The 14,269-nt window shown below is 64.1% G+C and overlaps 3 protein-coding genes across 3 annotated transcripts; 1 reads left to right on the top strand and 2 right to left on the bottom strand.

The window, feature by feature from the left end:
• Positions 1-1,244: 1,244 nt before the first annotated feature.
• On the bottom strand, positions 1,245-3,881 carry EMIHUDRAFT_239085 (hypothetical protein; the record flags this gene model as incomplete). The annotated part of the gene is made up of 7 exons (XM_005776205.1): positions 1,245-1,363; positions 1,451-2,022; positions 2,233-2,483; positions 2,640-2,924; positions 3,027-3,131; positions 3,252-3,358; positions 3,461-3,881. 7 exons carry the CDS (start codon positions 3,879-3,881, stop codon positions 1,245-1,247), a joined length of 1,860 nt encoding a protein of 619 aa, XP_005776262.1.
• A 4,358-nt stretch (positions 3,882-8,239) lies between these two features.
• Positions 8,240-9,010, top strand: EMIHUDRAFT_367866 (hypothetical protein). Its single transcript, XM_005776204.1, has one exon. It carries the CDS (start codon positions 8,354-8,356, stop codon positions 8,660-8,662), a length of 309 nt encoding a protein of 102 aa, XP_005776261.1. The 5' UTR covers positions 8,240-8,353; the 3' UTR covers positions 8,663-9,010.
• A 736-nt stretch (positions 9,011-9,746) lies between these two features.
• On the bottom strand, positions 9,747-12,172 carry EMIHUDRAFT_469419 (hypothetical protein; the record flags this gene model as incomplete). The annotated part of the gene is made up of 4 exons (XM_005776203.1): positions 9,747-9,989; positions 10,267-10,314; positions 11,223-11,285; positions 11,549-12,172. The coding sequence occupies 4 exons, from the start codon at positions 12,170-12,172 to the stop codon at positions 9,945-9,947; spliced, it is 780 nt and encodes a 259-aa protein (XP_005776260.1). The 3' UTR covers positions 9,747-9,944.
• Positions 12,173-14,269: the final 2,097 nt, after the last annotated feature.

Here is a 14,269-nt window from a genome sequence, read left to right as displayed (position 1 = left end):
GCGGGGCGGGGGTCGGGGGACGGGGGGGCGGCGGGCGCGGGTGCGAGGTGCGGTGCGGTGCGTGCAATCGTGTGTTTGGCGTCATGTTGTGTGTGCCTTCGCTTGTTCCTATTAGCTCAAAAAGAATTTTTCCGAAAAGGAATTTTACCAGCAAACTCTCTCGCACACGCACGATTCACACAACAGGCAAAGCGCGGACGACGGCTTCTAATAGAATTAGAAGCCGTCGTCCTCACAGAAGCCGCCGTCGGATTCGCAGTCAGACGGCGGATGGTCGAATCCGCGAGCACCGTGGTGAGCTTCTGGTGAGCACGACCCTCCTCGCAGAGATCCGAAAGACGAGTGACTATGTGCTCATCCTCGAGACGGACCACGTCATCATGCGCCCCATCCCGAACCTCGCCACTCCTGTGTATGGCCCATCTTCTCTGACTTTTGAGAAATTCTTTTTCCGGCCCGACCTCTCTAATTGCCGCGCTGAATTTTAAAAGCAAAAGTTGACGAAGCCTCACAACCGGGGCCGGGGCGCCGGAAAAAAACGGGACTTGCCCGCTACAGAAGCCGACAAGAAGCCTGTGCCTTTTGGGGTACCCCGTTTGTGCCGCGTCCTGTGCCCGAGTTCATCTGTTACAGAAGCACATGAGTGTTCCTCGGATTTCCCTCTTGTTTGCGGCTGCACGATCGGCACGGCCCTGTACAGAAGACGCGGTGTTGCGAGGCGACGAAGCGGCGGTGCGTTCGTGGCTCGAGAGAGGCGGGCGAGCAAACACCACGCGCGAGTACGGCGAGGTAACCGGTGTTACCCTTCTGATGGACGCCAAAGGTGTCTTGCTCAATCTGGTGCTGCCGTACGACATGCTCAGGTCACCACAAGGCTTCTTCGGTTGTATTCAATCGATTCATGATCATTGGGCTTAGGGTGCTAGCGGAGCAGCTTTGCAGAAGCTGTTGTGCGCCTTGGTGGGCTCGCAAAGGCGCTCATTTGCATCGAAAAGTAGCCGTACGGAGCGTGTTTTCAGCTGAAAAGTGCGATTTTGAGTGATATGCGGCGGGTCCCAGGAAGCGAATGGATAAAAAAGTTCAGTGTAGCTCGTGTAGCTCTATCATAGGGCTACACAATCCATGCTTAACACCGGTCGCTACATCAACACCCGCGCGACGCACGCGAGTGATAATCTTTCATTGACCGGAGGTAGTACAACCTTACATTCCTTTGTGATCTACATCGGACGAAGCACTCTGGCTCACGTCGAGGCGGCGCTCGAGCGCGTGCGCGAGAAGAGGAAGCGGACGACGCGTTCGTTGGAGCGTATATCCTCCCGAAGGTGCTCCGAGATCGAGTCGTCCACAAAGAGCACGACGCCTTTGCCCCCGACGCCGCCGCCTTCGCCCCCGACGCCGCCGCCTTCGCCCCCGACGCCGCTGGCTTCGCCCTCTCCGCCTTGCCCACCGTCGCCTCCGCCATGGCCCTCCGCGCCGCCCGCCCAGCGCGGGTCGCAGACGACTTCGGCCTTGGAGCGCGGCTTTGGCACGCGGTGGACGGGGACGTGGGTCAGGCCGATCCCATCCAAGAAGCTCCGGATGCCGTCGACGTGGACGTTGCGAGTGACAATGTGCACGCGGCCTTCCAGCTGTGAGATCAGGCTGACAAGGTCGTCGTCGACGGTGTGGCTGCCGTGGAGAGGGGAGCCGCCGCGCGTGGAGCAGAGCGTGCGGTCAAAGTCCACAAAGAGGCGCAACGGCTGCAATGCCTCCACCGCGGCGGCGACGTCCGCCCCATCGCCCTGCAGGAGCCGGCACGCGCCGCACGACCAGCCGTCACAGATGAAGCAGCGCTGGTCGTGCGCGCACCACGCGCGGCCGTCGCACTTGCTGCGGCGGCCGATGCCGCCGTATGGGCAGCGCCCCTCCCGCCGCACCCGGTGCTCGCACCCGAGGCAGACGCCGTCGCGGACCCACGTCGGAGGCAGCGAGAGCGCGCAGTGGGAGCACTCAGACGCGCCACGCCGCCCGCCGCGCCCGCTGCGCGCACCCACTCCCGAAGCCGCCGCCGCGCCCGCCTCCGCCATTCCCGCCTCCGCCGCGCCCGCCTCCGCCGCGCCCGCCTCCGCCGCGCCCGCCTCTGCCGCTCCCGCCGCGCCGGCGGCAGCGCCATCGACGCCGCCGCCACTGCCAGCGCCATCGCCGCCGCCCTCGACGCCGCCGCGGTTGGCGCCCCATTGCAAAACCCACCTTGGCCAGCCCTCCGCTGCGATGCGGTCGACCATCTGCGTGCTGTAACCGTCGGCGAGCGCCCTCACCGCCTCAAACGGCTTGAGAAGCCCGTCGAAGCCGCGAGGGACGAAGGAGGTCGTGCCGAGCGCGAGGTCGCCATCGGTGCCCACAAACAGCACGCGCCCCTCGGCGTTGCCCTCGCTGATCACCGCCAGCCAATGCACGAGGCTCTCAAGGCAGCGGCTCAATCCGTGCAGCCGCCGCTCGTGCTTGCGCACGATGACGCGGGCTTTGATCGCCGGGTCGCCCGGCCGGCGCGCGCGCGGAGGCGCGCCGCCGCCCGCCGCCGCCGCCGCGCCGTCGCCTGCTCTGGCCTCTGCCGGCGCTGCGTCTGCCGGCGGCGGCGCCGCCTCCATGGCGGCCACGCCATCAGCGAGCGTGGCGGCGCATTTCGTGCAAGCCTCGAGGAGGCAGCACATCGCCGCGGTCAGCTTTCGCGCCTCCTCGGCGACAACAAGGGCCTTTGCGCCGCCGCGTGCGATCAGGGCGCACCGCACAAACCACGCACTCGCCGGTGACAAACGGAGCTCGGAGGAGAGAGTGTCGACGAGCGCCGCGAAGCCGCTGTCGCCACGCTGCGCGGCCTGCAGCGCCGCCATCCGCGCCGTGCACGCGCCAAGATGCGCCTCGAGCTCGCGTCCGAGCTGCTCCTGCTGCGGGTGGTGGCACTGCTGGTCGCGCTGCTGGTCATGCTGCTGCTGCTGCTGCTGGCGCTGGCGCTGGTGCTGCTCCTTGGCCGTGGGGAGGAGGACGGCCTGGACGGCCTCTGTAACGGCCTCCTGGAGGAGGCGATAGCCCTTCATCGAGCCGGGCAGCGCCAACGCGAGGACGCCCGCGCAGCGCGAGTGAGAGCACGGCTGCCCAAACGTCGCCGGCGTGGGCGTGGGCGCTTCCGCGGCGGCCGCTGGGGTGGCCGCGGCCGCTGGAGCGGCGGCTGCCGCTGCTGCGGCGTCTGGGTGGCGTGGGACGCAGCAGACGGCCTTTGTGAAGCGTCGCGCGTCGAGCAGAGCGCCGAGCGCACCCTCCGTCTCGCACAAGGCATCGCTCAGCGCGCGGTAGCGCGACGATCGAATGTAGCCACGGCCTTCCAAGCGGTGCACCTTTGACTCGCCGTCGTCATCGGCTTGAGCCGCTACGCCGCCGCCGCCGCCGCCGGTGCTCGCGTGTGCCTGGCTGAGCGGCTCACGGAAGAATGTGCTGAGCCGGCGGCAGTCGTGCACGAGCAGGATGTTTGTTTGATGAATGCCAAGGATGATCTTCTTGAAGTGGACGAGGTTGTTCCGAAGCGCAAAGGCGCTGCGGACGCCATCAGCCACCAGCTTGCCCACAACCGCATGAGCCGTATGCGTCGGCAGTCCAAGGCGGAGGTCGCGCAGGAGGTGGTCCCAGCCCACCGCGAAGAGCGCCAGATTCACCGAGTCCGCATCGAGCGGGTGCGGGCCCGGGACGGACGCGAAGGCGGCGCGCAGCGCGTCGTCGCTCGCCTGCATTTCCGCGCGTGGACCGCTCGTCGAGCGCGAGCTGCGTCCGAGACGAGAGTCATCAGCCATTTCAATGCTGCGGCTGTCCGTTTTGCTGCTGGCCCAAGCGGCGGCCGCGATGGCCATCTGCCTCAGCCCGGCCGCGGCGGCCGTCTGCTGCAATAATCCGGCCGCTGGCTACCGAGCGCACCATTTCTCCATGCGCGCCAATGCCGACGCGCGGCGCGCCGCCTCCACGCGAGCAAAGAACCGCAACGGACGTTGAAGATGAGCGCGCGCGTCACAGCGCAGGCCAGGTCTACACTGGCCGCGGCACCAGCTCCCGCGGTCTGCACGCTAGGAGTGGTCCGCCCTCGCAATGAATGCGGAATACTATTACGAAAAGTACAACTAGTGCGACACACTAGTCAGTCTCGTAATCGCGCCAAGAGCGCGGATACACACACAAACAACAGGCGCGGCTATGAATAGCTGCGCATATACAGATAACGACTGTTCACAGTTGGGAGAGAGAGAGTCGTCTCTAACGCTCCCCCCTAGTTGCATCGGCAACTATCTCGGACGACTCGCGCGTCTTCGGCGAAGGGGTGATGACTCACGCCTTGCCGACGGTCGCGACGAGATTGCTCCACAGCCGGGCAGCCTGCCCCTGGAGCGTCACAGCAAAGCCGGGGCCGTTGCTGGCGTTGAGCATGTAGTCGCGACAGGTGAAGAACATAGCTCGCGTCGCCTGCGTCTTGGTGAAGACGTCGGCGATCATATAAGCAGTGCCGACGAGGTACGGCGCGACGTGGCGGAGCATGAAGAGGCGTTTGACAAACATGGTGGCACGTTCGTAGTAGCGCGTGCGAGCAGTAGAGCCGGGCTTGACGATGATGTCAAAGACGGCTTTGCAGTCACCGAGCTGGGGCGTGGGTCCTGCGACAGCTCGGCCAGCGTCCTCGAGCATGAGCCGGCAGGAGACGACTTTCTTGGCGGCTACGGAGGCGGTGGCGGTCTCCTCTTCGGCGACGCTGAGAGCCTCGATCTTGGACTTGTTGGCGCTCCAGTCGATGGCGCCGTTGTTGAACATCACGACGCATCCGCCGTAGTGTGGCGCCTTGCCGAAGGAGGCGTCATGGTAGGCGTGGAGGCCACGAGACTCGATGAAGCCTGGCGGGAAAGTGTCGAGTCCGTAGGGGATCTTGAGCTTTCCGCCGTAGGTGATGCCGAGGTGCTTTGTGGCGTTGAGATAGTTGATGACGGTCATGATGGCGTCACGATGGACGGCGCCGCAAGCCTGAGAGAAAGAGCCGAGCTTCGAGAAGAAGTACTTGATGTCGGGGCGCGTCATCTCGGCAGGCCACCCGATGGTTCCTAGCGGCTTCAGGAACTCGGTGACGGGGATGCGGTCGCACTCGGCAGCAGGCTCGAGCTTATCGAAGAGGGCGCGCTGGACGTCGGTCGAGCCGGCTGGGGTGGACTGAGCACGAGCGCCAATCTCGTTGCCGTAGAGGGCGGCAATCCGCTCGATGTACCGGGTCTGCCGAATAGTGAGCGTGCGGTTGGCTCGGTCGCGGAGTACCTCGATTCCGGTGAAGACGGAGATGGGGACGATATCGAGCGTCGCAATCTTGATGTACGTTCCATATTCCTCTTTGAACCGGACGTACTGGTCGGTGGCGGAAGCGGCAAAGCCGTTTGCGACGTCGTCTGCAAAAACAACGATGATTAGGCGAAAGGCTGGGTGGCTGTAGAAGTTTGGCTCGGTGAGCGAGGCGACGCAGCCAAGCTTGACGAGGGCGTCCTGGTTGAGTTTGAACCAAAGGTAGGAGCCCTGTTTGATGCCCTCAAGCGCTTTGAGAAGCATGAGCACAAAGCCCTTCTTGACGAACCCGGGTGGCATCTGGGTGTAGATCTCGGCATCGACGTCAGCCTGAGTAAACGCCTTGACGCCGTCGGCCGTGTCAGTCTCGAGGTCTTCGTCAGCGACTATGGCACACCATAGGCGGAAGGCTGTTGCGCTCAGAGTGCGCGCAAAACACTCGTGGTACTCCTTGCCTTCACGTTGTCCAAAGCCTTTCCCAACGAGACGAGCCTTGACCTTGGCGATGCTGCCGTCGTCATTGAAGACAAAGGTAAAGACCCACTTGACTCCAATGACGTGCATCCACGGCTCCTGTCGGACAACGTCCCACGCTCGGTTGACGACGTACTTTCCGTGAATCTCATCCTCCATAGCACGTTTGATGAGAGGCCAGTAAATAGACTGGCGAGCCTGTTCGACTGTTTTGATGTCGGGCATAGTCTGTGAAGCGACGGACTGGATTGCAAGCGCTATCTCGATTGGCGGCGGCTTGCAGCCTGTGTCGTTCCAGACGCATGCGACCTCGGTGTTGTCGTCGTCGATGAAGGCTGAGTAGGCTATCTCTGCAATCCGGTCAGTTGCAATAACAAGGCTGTGAATACACCGACACCAGACTGTTGCGCGCTCGCCATAGTGTAACGATACCTTGATGGACGATTACAAAAAAAGCATGGGTCCCGTACCATGCGGATCGACCCTATCCAGTGCTCAAGTGCTCAAGAGGTATTCAAGCTGCGGTCCGCGAGGGCGATGCCAGAGTCTGCCGCCGAGTCGGTTCTCTGGATGACGGGAAGACGCACACACGCCTCCATCCACTGACCACTCCACTCAGAACACCGCAGACTTGAAAAGTGACAAGTGCGCGCGTCGCAGGCGAAGAGAAGTTTTGAGCTGCAGCTGGGGCTCCCGTTCACACTCGTATCTGGCCTTTTCTCGGGGCCGCGCCTGCGGCGCGCCGTGGTTTAGATGTTTGCGGAAATCGCTTGGTAGGGTTTGTGCATATGAGATATGACGTTTTCTTAATGCGAACTGTACCCTGTCTGGTATAGCCCCAGCCGACTCCGCGTGAACTCTCGAGGGATCTCGAGTTGCGGAGCTCCCTGCTGCTCGGTGTACGAACTCTGTTCACACCGAGCAGCTGGGAGTGGCTGCGGCTATAGTCATGACTGTACCATGTCCCCAAAATTCCGAACCCAGAGCTGTATATGCCGTTCACCTTCCCCACGCCTTGGCAGCCGCCCGTCGAGCCTGGCCAGGCCTTCCGCGAGAGCTGCACCATGCAAGCGATTGTGAGCGGCGTCGTCGGCGGCGGCGCTGGGCTCGTGCTGGGCGCTGTGCTCACCCCGCTCAACTCGCAGCTGCAACAAGAGACGGAGCACCTGCCTCTGCGTGAGCAGATGCGGCGGGGGGTGAGGGAGATGGGCTCGCAGTCGCGCTCCTGGGGAAAGAATCTCCTCGTGATCGGCGCCGTCTTCTCAGTCTCGGAATGCTTTGTCGAAAAGTCGCGCGGACGCGTGTGTGACCGCCCGTTGCCTCCAGCCCGCGCGCGGCCCGCGCCTGCGCGATGCCTCCTCACTCTTCCCTGCGCGCCGCCCCCCGCAGTCTGACCGCTGGAACTCGATCTTCGGAGGCGCGCCGTTCGGCAGCCCGAGAGAAGACGGCCGCTCACACCCCTCAGCCCGCCACGGCTCGCCTCGATAGGCTGCCTCACCGGCGGCGTCCTCGCGGCCGGCGCGGGGCCGCAGGCGATGGGCGTCGGCTGCGCTGGCTTCGCCGCTTTCTCGGCCGCGATTGACGCTCTAGGATTTGGGCACTTTGACTGAGGCCGTCAGACGCACACCACGGTGCCAGTGTTCAGAGGGTGTTCTGTGTGAGCGCCGCACGGCGCCAGTGTTCGAGGGTGTTATGTGTGCGAAAGCGGGCGGTGATTTCAGTGCACGTAAGATCTAAGACCATCATCACAGCATGCGGGTCATTGCGCGAGGCGCAGCGCAGAAGGAAACCGAAGCGCAAGCCGCTCTCCTCCCATGCCATCTCGAGACTCTCCACAGACAGCGTGTGGCGCCCAAACACGCACACATGAGCCGACGCAATCGAGCAAATCGCGTCACACATCCCTCAGAATGTCGTTGCTCGAAGTGTGCAGGCTAAAGTTGCCAAGCGCTGGCCGCGAGCGAATGGAAGCCATGGCTGGTGAGATTGGCGGCGGCGCGTCGAGCGTGCGGCTGGTGAGAGCTCTCGGGGATGTCTCAAGTGGCGTGATGTCAGGCCTGCCTATTGCTCCTACCTGTATCCTCTCCAACAGACCAACGGATTCCGCCATCGCCAGTTTGGGAATTCGGGGCAAAAGAATTCGCGCCCCGCGGCACTCCTGTCGAGGCAGAAGAGAACGACGCGACAGAGGAGGAAGTGACAAGGGAGAGAACGACGAGAGTGGGACGACCGCGAGGTGGCATGAAGGTTGCAGCGAGAAGCGGCGAGAGACTGCGAAAAGAGATAGGAAGATGCAGACTCCCCAGGGTGGGCGACGGCTAGCGCATCACACACCTCTCCTTAAAATCCCTGTGTGGTGGCGGCGTGCCGTCTCCCATCCCTCCCTTGGGTTGTCTGTTTTCTTTCTTTCTTTCTTTCCCTGTCGTGTGGGTGAACCCTGCCCAAGGCGGCGCTCGCGCGGCTGCGGCTCGAGCGCGTGTCGGTCGAGGCGCGGGTGCGCATCTTCTGGCACCCGCGCGCGCAGAAGGCCAAGGTCGTGATGCTGAGCGAGCCGCCGCCCAAGGTGGTTGAGCTGTCGCACGAGCTGACGGTCCTGCGGTCGTGCGCGGTGCCGCCCGAGCTCAACCAGCGGCTGCTCGAGCTGGTGCTGCCAAAGCTGGCGGGCAAGTTCTTCGACATCGACCTGAAGCCGCCCCGCGGCGAGGACGCCGCGCCGGACAGCGGCGACGAGGCTGCGGGCAGGGCGGGCATGAAGAAGACGAAGAAGAGCTCCTCGGGGAAGAGGAGCCCGCGGGGGGAGGGGGAGTCCGAGGCCAAGGTGGACGACGAGGCCGCGGACGACGAGTGAGGCGGGGGCGCACCGCCGCGCACCGCTCCTCGCAGAGGCGTCTATTGCACCAGTGGCGCTGTCGCCGGCCGAGCCGCTCGCCGAATTTGTTGCGCGAACTGTGATTATGCTTATGGCGCTCTCTTCCGCCTCCCCGTGTCGTCTGCTCTCTGCAACTAACTGCATCGCCTGGCGATGGGTCCTCCATCGTCGGTTGCGGTCGCCGCGCCCTCCTCGACTCCTGCGACTCCTCGTGCCTCTTGTTACCTACGTTCCCTCGGCGGCCGATGCCGTCCGCTCCGACTCCGCCGTCCGCCGCGATGCCCTGCTCTCGTCTGCGCTAGTTTCTGCTTCGTCAGTAGTTCAACCCCGACCCCCCCTTTTCGCTCGCGAGAGGCCTACCCCCCCCCCCCCCCGCCGAAGGGGGCCCCGAACTACGTACCACTTCGCCGAGTCTGGTCCCCACACGACTCCCAGTGTGAGTGTCCCGATCTGTGTTGGGGAGTCCGTAATAAAGGGAGCGGACCCTGAGTTGAGGAAATCGAGGGACGCGACCCACCTCGCCACAGACGGTCCCGCGCCTCGCCGCTATGACGGGGACACACCCCGCACCGTCCGCTGTGTCCCCGTCTTTGTCCGGAGTGAATACTCCAACGCGCTCGTCGGTGGCGGCTTCCCTCAACCTGCGCCGCGCTCGGCGAACCTCGACAGCGCCTTCAGTGGCATGCAGCTCTTTGCGCCTGAAGCTTGGAGAGCAGCTCCTCTGCTGCTCACACGCTCTGCACAGTTGGCACAACCCACTGTGCGGCTGCCACAGCTGTGACAGCGATGGGCTTGCCCTCACTGGCCCTCAGTCTCTTGTGCTGCGGCTTGTGTGAGCGACACTGCTCGGCGACTGCCGGCACACTGTGAGACCATGGGTGTGAGGTTAAACCACGCTACCAGCGCTTGGTCACATCGGCCCCGAGGCCAGATCCATCTACTCTGTTGATGACAAGACTTGTTTACTGGCTGGAGCCGAGCAGGAGGACCCAGCGCACAACCCCTGGTCAACTCAGGGTCCGCTCCCCGTATATACGTAACTTTTTTTCTTTCGGAGTTAGTCAAGTCTCAAGAATTGTTTTGCAAAAATGTAACACACGTCGCGCGTAAGCGCGCGGCAGGAGAGAGCGTCAGGCCAGCGAACGCCGCCGCGCCACTGCTCGAAGCGGCGCGGCACACATCGTTCTCAGGCGACGGGCGGCTCCTCGCACAGTGCCGCCGCTACGTGGCCGACCACGCCGCCGAGGTGCAGCGGCCTATACTACGCCGCCTGCGCCCATTCCGCATGCCGCTTCTCTACCGCCGCCTGAGGGGAAGGGGGGGAGGGGGGGGGAGTCCATCCGTGGTCCCCTTTGTACCCTCTCGCAGCTCGCCTCGGCGGTCCCAACTAGCTCGGGTGGGCCTCTCGCCCCCCCCTCGCCCCTTCTCGCCTCCTCTTGGCTCCTCTCCGCAACCTCCTCCCTCTCAGCTCCTCTACTGCCCCTCTCCCTCTCTGCCCTTCTCCCTCTCCCTGCCCCTCCCCCTCCCCCTCTCCCTCCCCCTCTCCCTGCCCCTCTCCCTGCCCCTCTCCCTGCCCCGCTGGCCTGCAGCTGCGACTCGAGGGCCGGGTCGTACCCGAGCTTGAAGGCGACCTGTGGGCGAAGGGTCCAGGAAGGGTCCAGGAAGGGTCCAGGAAGGGTCCAGGAAGGGTCCAGGAAGGGTCCAGGAAGGGTCCAGGAAGGGTCCAGGAAGGGTCCAGGAAGGGTCCAGGAAGGGTCCAGGAAGGGTCCAGGAAGGGTCCAGGAAGGGGCCAGGAAGGGGCCAGGAAGGGGCCAGGAAGGGGCCAGGAAGGGGCCAGGAAGGGGCCAGGAAGGGTCCAGGAAGGGTCCAGGAAGGGTCCAGGAAGGGTCCAGGAAGGGTCCAGGAAGGGTCCAGGAAGGGTCCAGGAAGGGTCCAGGAAGGGGCCAGGAAGGGTCCAGGAAGGGTCCAGGAAGGGGCCAGGAAGGGTCCAGGAAGGGGCCAGGAAGGGGCCAGGAAGGGTCCAGGAAGGGTCCAGGAAGGGTCCAGGAAGGGTCCAGGAAGGGTCCAGGAAGGGTCCAGGAAGGGTCCAGGAAGGGTCCAGGAAGGGTCCAGGAAGGGTCCAGGAAGGGTCCAGGAAGGGTCCAGGAAGGGTCCAGGAAGGGTCCAGGAAGGGTCCAGGAAGGGTCCAGGAAGGGTCCAGGAAGGGTCCAGGAAGGGTCCAGGAAGGGTCCAGGAAGGGTCCAGGAAGGGTCCAGGAAGGGTCCAGGAAGGGTCCAGGAAGGGTCCAGGAAGGGTCCAGGAAGGGTCCAGGAAGGGTCCAGGAAGGGGCCAGGAAGGGGCCAGGAAGGGGCCAGGAAGGGGCCAGGAAGGGGCCAGGAAGGGTCCAGGAAGGGGCCAGGAAGGGGCCAGGAAGGGGCCAGGAAGGGGCCAGGAAGGGGCCAGGAAGGGGCCAGGAAGGGGCCAGGAAGGGGCCAGGAAGGGGCCAGGAACGGGAGGGGCAGCGAGAGCGGCAAAGCCGCATCCCGAGCTAGACGGCCACCTCCATCCAGACGAAGAGCGGCGCGTCCATGAAGGACTGCACGAGCGCGTCCACCAGCGCCGCCTACACCCGCCCACCGGACATGTCCCGGACATGTCCCAGACACGTCCCCGCCACACTCTGCGTAGGCGCGGCGGGGCGGGGGCAGAGGGAGGCGGAGGGAGGAGGGAGGGCGGCGGAGCAGGGAGATGGGTGAAGAGGAGAGCGGGCGGCGCAGGCAGGCGGAGGAGGAGGGCACGCAGCGGAGGGGTTGGGCCACTCCTTGCGCACTCTTCCACAGTGGGGCACTCGCAGCGAACTGTGAGAGTCCGTGAACCGTCACTGACCAACTGCAGTGTCGAGAGCAGAGAGGAGTGGGATGGGGCGCGGTAGGCCTTGCGGCCCTCGAAGAGGGCGTGGCCAGGGTGCAGCTGCATGTACCAGCCCAGCACGTGCAGCGCGCCCGCCCACAGCGCGGCGCGGCCCTGCTGTTCCCTCGACGGCACCGCGCGCGTGCCGCTCTTTGCTCGCTCGCGCTCCACCACGCCCGTGGCTCCGACTGCAAAGGCAAAGGTGAGGGCGGCGACGAGGGAGCCGACGAGCGGCGCCGCGTGCACGAAGTGCAGCGACCACGCCGCCGCCGCGAGCGTCGCCCAGTTGAGCGGCAGCCCGAGCGGCCTCGCGCGGGCGAGCGGAGGCACGTAGGCGAGGAAGACCATCGCCGACGCGACGAGGAGCGGGACGAAGACGATGTGGACGAGCTGGTTGCGCCAGTCGGAGTGGTAGCTCGCGTAGAAGGTCAGCTCCTCGACGAGGTCGAAACTCGTGCCCCACACGCGGTGCAAAGCAAAGGCGGAGAGCAGCGGCACGACGAGGTACGCGAGGCCGCAGCGCGCGCGCTGCGAGAAGATGGAGCCGATGAGCAGGCCAAAGACGCCTCCGATGAGGGCAAGGTTGGTCGGGTCGGGCATCGTCGCGCGATGCGCCGTACCTCATGTATCGTAGTTTTTGTTAGTATCGAGGTCTCGTGAGTTTTGGTCCTGATAAATTCGCGGCGTTCGCGGCGAGCCGAGCCAGGCCACGGCGCTCGGCCTGTTGAGAGAAGACCTTCCCGGACGGCAGTGACAATTTACCCGACATCAATCGTCGACGGCAAGCTCGAGAACTGCGCCTCCAAAGTCGCCCAGATTCGCCTCTCGCGGCGCGCTGAGTTAGTATCGCCGGTGCGCCAGCTGGCTCTGCTCCACAGCAGGGCATGCCTGACTGGCTCCTGCTAGCCGTGCGTCCTGGTGGCATCCATTGCCAGCTCAGGTAGCCTCAGGAGGTCGCCTCGCGCACGACTCGGCGCCGCACAGCACCGCTCCGCGTTACTACCGAGTTAGTATCGTCGACCCACAGAGGCTGCTTCTCTGTAGGTGGAGCCGACAAACGCCGGCCGGGTCGGCCCCGCCGCCCCCATCGCCGCCGCCGGGGCGGCGGCGGCCTCGGCGGACCATCCGGCGCGCCGCGCGCCCGTCGGGGAGGTGTTCACCACCCCTGGCTCCTCACCCCGCCACGCCTTCGTGCGGACGCCGTGGCACCCACCTCAGGCGCCGCTCGGACTCGGTCGACGGCCACCCAAGTGCTTGGCTCGTGCCCAGCCGACCGGCAGGCGATGCCCACTCACTGCTAGGCTAATCTCGGGCCTTCAAGCGGCGGTGTGGTGCCGTGAAGGGCACCGGGACCAAAACTACGATAGTTAGTATCGTGCGGGGGCAGTGCATTAATTCTGTCAAAAATCCAAATCTGCTCCGTGGAACTTATTGGGCTAGGATCATACGTCCGGGAGGCCCCCCTTGCGTGCCGTAACGATCGACAGTGCTGGTACCACTCTCTTCACGTTCACAGGTCGTATCAGGACCATAACTCCGATACATGAGGTACCAGGATTCGGTACTTCAGCTTGGTATAGTATCATCGTATTGTTCTCGAGGGGGTATCAAGGTATGCTCTAGGCCTCTGTGGGGACTTATCTCGGCTGGGTATCAAGGTATCATCGGCGGCCGCGCAGCGAAGCGACAATTCACACCTCGCACCAAAGGACCGAGCCCTCCCGCACGGTCCGCCCCGGTATCATTCAAACTCTTTACGCCCACCAGCTGTTGCGCGCGCAATGCACGCCTCCTCGTTTCGGCAAAGCCAGCTGTTTCGGAATTCACCGGATGTTGCCGGTGCCATGTTGACTTCGAGAACGATTTCCTGGCAGCGCCCGCATGTGTGCATATCACCCTGCAGCGTGTCGATAAGCGCGGCTGCTTGCGCTTGTGCCTGCATCATTGCTTCTTCCTCTGCAGCTGCGCTCTCCTCCATATCCACCACATCTAAGGGTACCTCGAGATCCTCACACTGCGCCTCCGCCGCACGAAGAGATTTTAGGTCCTGCGAGTCAACGTGCTCCTCGTCCTCACCCTCGGTCTCGGTGCGGTCGGGGACTACCTGCTCCAGCCCAAGTCGCGACGCTCACTCGAGCGCGTTTGTCTGTCTTGGCGCGCGCGCAGCGCGCGAAGAGGTGTGAAGAGGGGGGTCGTGTCCGGTGTGAACGGTAACCCACCCAGGGTATCAGCCTATCCTCTAGGGTCCCAATGCGGGTCCTCTCAAGAGGGTATCAGGGTATAGCCCTGGGGTATGATCTGCAATACGATGATACTATACCAAGCTGAAGTACCGAATCCAGGGCAGGCCCTAAAGAAATTCTTTGCCCGCCTGATAAAGAAAAAAATCGTCATGTCCCCTGAGGGAGGGTGTAGAGGATGTAGAGTGTAGAGCGCTGTAGAGCTGTAGAGCTGTAGAGCTGGAGAGTGCTGTAGAGCTGTAGAGCTCTACATCCACCGCGTGACGAGGCGGGTGCGTTGTAGAGCGATGTAGAGGCGCTCTACAACGTGAAATCTCTACAACAAACTCTACATCATAAGCGGCGAACGAGGCACGGTCGCTCTCCGACATGAGGCGCGTTGCACTTACCAGTGCTGCCCTGGCCTTCTGTCTGCCCGCCCAATGGGTGGCAGGTGCCTCTGCTGCTGTGGCATGCC

Source organism: Emiliania huxleyi (genome assembly GCF_000372725.1).
Source record: "Emiliania huxleyi CCMP1516 unplaced genomic scaffold EMIHUscaffold_281, whole genome shotgun sequence".
Taxonomy (NCBI): domain Eukaryota; phylum Haptophyta; order Isochrysidales; family Noelaerhabdaceae; genus Emiliania; species Emiliania huxleyi.
The sequence above is the reverse complement of the archived record's forward strand: the minus strand, read 5'-3'. Positions and strand labels throughout refer to the sequence as shown.